The following is a 4267-nucleotide window of genomic DNA, read 5'->3' on the forward strand; positions in this document are numbered from 1 at the left end:
AGCGGTTCGGCAAAAGTGACCGATAGAATAAGTACTAGGCTTCCAAAGAATAAGTCCTGGGGTCGATTTGCTCGACTAAAGGCAATGTTCCAACATGGCCACAGTCAAATGACTGAAACAAGTAAAAGAATAAAGAGTAAAAGAGATATATATATATATATATATATATATATGAGAGAGTGTGGGGGTGGGGTTGTCAGTGTGGGTGTCTGTATAGGTGCAGGTGTAGTTGTATGCTAAGGAGGTTACTTCCCAAGTACATGGTACCTGGTTCAGTCCTACTGTGCGGAACCTTGGGCAAGTGTATTTTGCTATAGCCCTGTGCCAACCAAAGGCTTGTGAGTTGATTTGGTAGATGGAAACTGAAAAAAGCTCATCATATATTTGTGTGTGTGTGCAATGTTTCCTTTTCTTGATATCATTGGATGGTTGTAAACAAGTGTCACTGTCATACAAGTGGGGTCCTTCATTTCCAATCTTCCATAAAAAATGTTTTGTATGAGTGAAATATTACTTTGGATACAAATGAAGGTTTGCAACAGGAGGGGCATCCAGCCATAGAAATTCCACCTCAGCAAGTTCTGTCTGATCCATGCAAGCATGGACAACAATGATGTATAATGATAACAGTGAAAAAAAGAATAAGGCAGGCAATAGAATCCTGTGAGGAACTTCTTACCACAGTAAAGAAACGCAAGCTCAGGTGGATTAGGAATGTCACCCACTCATCAGGGAACAGTCAAAGGTTGCAGAGGCACACACAGAAAGAGGTGGAGAAATATTTATGAGTGGACAGGCCTAAAGATTGAGGCGGGTGGAGGGATCTTGTCACAAAGTCATCAAGGGTGCCCCAACGGTCAACCAGACTATGGGATATGTAATGTAATATAATCATCATCATCATCATCGTTTAACGTCCGCTTTCCATGCTAGCATGGGTTGGACGATTTGACTGAGGACTAATGAAACCAGATGGCTACACCAGGCTCCAATCTGATTTGGCAGAGTTTCTACAGCTGGATGCCCTTCCTAACGCCAACCACTCAGAAGGTGTAGTGGGTGCTTTTACGTGTCACCGGCACGAAGGCCAGTCAGGGGGTACTAGCAATGGCCACGCTCGAAATGGTGTATTTTATGTGCCATCCGCACAGGAGCCAGTCAAACGGGACTGGCAACTAACTCGCTCGAATGTCTTTTCACGTGCCAGGAAGGCGGCGACGTTGGTAATGCTTATCCTAATACATTTTTCCTTTCTTTCTTTCCGTGTCATCTTGATGACATCCAGGTGGTCTAATCGGCTCCGTTTTGGCCAAGAGGTTAGAGGTCACGGACCTTCCTCAGATGGTGGCTCTCTTCCACAGCCTTGTTGGTGCAGCCGCAGTGTTTACGTGTTTCGCTAATCATTTGGCGGAACAACCACACTTTGCCACTGACCCCGCTGCGTCAGTCATCAAGACCGCCCTTTTCCTTGGTACCTACATCGGAGGTGTTACATTCACTGGGTCTCTTGTTGCTTTCGGCAAATTACAAGGTATGTATTTATTATAATTTATTATAATCTATTCCGTCACAGGTTTCAGACATTGGATTGTAGTCATGCTGGAGAGTCACCTAAGTTCATCTCGGTTTATATATTGTTGAGTAAAATTGCAGTTGTGGCTGTGAAGCTTGCTTTCCAACCATGTGGTCTTGGGTTCAGTCTCACTGCACAGCATTTTGGGCATCTTCTACTATAGCCATGGACCGACCAACCAACCAACCAACCAAAGCCTTGTCAATGAAATTTGCTTTGATGATGATGATGATGGTGGTGATGAGTTCAAATTTTACCAACGTCAACTTTGTCTTTTCTTTCTGAGGTCGATAAAATCGAGTACCGGTCATCTACTGCCCAAATCAGAAACAAATGTTTATTAGCAGAACAGGCAAAGTGCTGGACTAACTGCTATACTTAAGTCTTTTTCTATTGTGTTCACAGTCACAGAAAGGAGACTCCATAGTGTCTCCATTTTGGTGTCCCTTATTAACCCAAATCAAATAGGGAGTCTCTTAAGATATTTCCACTGCTACCCCAGCATTATCCGTTAAATTATCTCAGTAGGGATAGCTGTGTAGTAAGAAGTTTGCTTCCCAACTAAACGGTTCTGGGTTCAAGCCCACTGCATGGCACTTTGGGCAAGTGTCTTCTACTATGACCTCAGGCTGACCAAAGCCTTGTTAGTGAATTTGGTCGGTGGAAACTGAAAGAAGCCCATCGTGTGTGATTTTGTGTATTTCTTTCTTTCCCTCCCCCCAGCAATTGACAACTGGTGTTGGCGTGTTTACATCCTTGTAACTTAGTGATTCAGCAAGAGAGACTGATAGAATAAGTATGAAAGTTAACAAGTAAGTATTGGCATCAATTCATTCAACTAAAATTCCTCAAGTTGGTGCCCCAGTATGGCCACAGTCTAATGACTGAAACAAGAAAGAAAAAAATAAGATAGATTGAAATAATGTTATGTTTTCTCTTCCTCCATTTAGGGATCATGAACTCTGCTCCCATCATGTTGCCAGCACGTCATGCTTTGAATCTTGGACTCCTGACAACCAATGTTGGTGCTATGGGTTATTATATGATGACCAATGATCCTACATCCAGTATGCTTATGCTCGGTACTACTGCTTCCTTGTCTAGTGTTATGGGACTCACTTTAACTGTGGCTATTGGCGGTAAGTAATTGTTTTGCTTTGCATTTATTAATATTTATTGCTGTCCCAAGGTGCCGAGCTGGCAGAATCGTTAGCATGCCGGGCACAATGCTTAGCAGCATTTCATCTGTCTTTAAGTTCTGAGCTCAAATCTCACTGAGGTTGACTTTGCCTTTCATCCTTTCAGAGTCAATAAAATAAGTACCCAGTTGAGCACTGGGGTCGATGTAATTGACTTAACTACTTCTGAGTATGTGTATAAAAAATTGCATCCCTCTACCAAGCCATGTTGCGCCAGTGTGGCAGAAGAGACTCATCAAACCAATATGGTCTCAAGCTTAAATTCACGAAACTTAGACTGGCTCCTGTGCAGGTGGCACATAAAGAACACCATTTGAGCGTGGCCGTTGCCAGTACCACTGGACTGGCCTCGTGCCAGTGGCACGTAAAAAATCACCCACTACACACTCGGAATGATTGGCATTAGGAAGGGCATCAAGCTGTAGAAAATTTGCCAGATCAGATTGGAGCCTGGTGTAGCCATCTGGTTCACCAGTCCTCAGTCAAATCGTCCAACCCATGCTAGCATGGAAAGTGGACGTTAAACGATGATGATGATGAATAACCTGAATGTTAAGGGATTAAACAAAATTTCATTGCAAAAAGTCACTGCAATCAAATCTGAAGAAAGAAAGCTGTGTAATTAAATTGTCCTAATTACTCTCCTCCTTTATTTCTAGGTGCTGATATGCCTGTTGTTATTACCGTCCTGAACAGCTACTCTGGTTGGGCCCTGTGTGCCGAAGGTTTTATGATGAACAACAACTTAATGACCATAGTCGGTGCTTTGATTGGTTCCTCTGGTGCAATTCTTTCCTACATCATGTGCAAAGTAATCTTTCTACTTTCTACTTCAATTTTTTTTTCGTATCCATGTTCTCATTGGCACAAACATTACCATTGGTGTTGGCATGACCATAGGCACTGTAATGGCTGCATGGTTAAGAAACTTACTCCCCAATCTTGTGGTGTCTGGTTCAGTCCCACCTTGGGCAAGTCCTTCTATAGCCTCAGGCTAATCAAATCCCTGTCAGTAGATTTGATTGATGGAAACTGTAAGATACTGTATATATTTATATGTATGTATGTTTGTGAGTGTTGTTGGCACTCTGTCGCTTACGACGTCGAGGGTTCCCGTTGATCAGATCAACGGAAAAGCTTGCTCATGAAATTAACGTGCAAGTGGCTGAGCACTCCACAGACACGTGTACCCTTAACGTAGTTCTCGGGGATATTCTGCGTGACAGTGTGACAAGGCTGACCCTTTGAATTACAGGCACAACAAAAACAGGAAGTAAGAGTGAGAGAAAGTTGTGGTGTAAGAGTACAGCAGGGTTCGCCACCATCCCCTGCCAGAGCCTCGTGGAGCTTTAGGTGTTTTCGCTCCATAAACACTCACAACGCCCGGTCTGGGAATCGAAACCGCGATCCTATGACCGTGAGTCCACTGCCCTAACCACTGGGCCATTGCGCCTCCACTATTTGTGAGTGTACTGTAGTCTTAAGATCATATGGT

At 43.5% G+C, this 4267-nt stretch overlaps 1 protein-coding gene across 1 annotated transcript in view; it reads left to right on the forward strand.

The window, feature by feature from the left end:
• Positions 1-4267, forward strand: part of LOC106872638 (NAD(P) transhydrogenase, mitochondrial) — an 81088-nt gene that overhangs the window by 69614 nt on the left and 7207 nt on the right. Inside the window, exons 11-13 of the mRNA XM_052976286.1 lie at positions 1286-1531; positions 2524-2712; positions 3432-3583. Of these exons, the coding sequence (XP_052832246.1) occupies positions 1286-1531; positions 2524-2712; positions 3432-3583 (587 nt within the window). The remainder of the gene's footprint in view (positions 1-1285; positions 1532-2523; positions 2713-3431; positions 3584-4267) is intronic.

This window comes from Octopus bimaculoides, chromosome 24, assembly GCF_001194135.2.
Source record: "Octopus bimaculoides isolate UCB-OBI-ISO-001 chromosome 24, ASM119413v2, whole genome shotgun sequence".
In the NCBI taxonomy this organism is placed as follows: domain Eukaryota; kingdom Metazoa; phylum Mollusca; class Cephalopoda; order Octopoda; family Octopodidae; genus Octopus; species Octopus bimaculoides.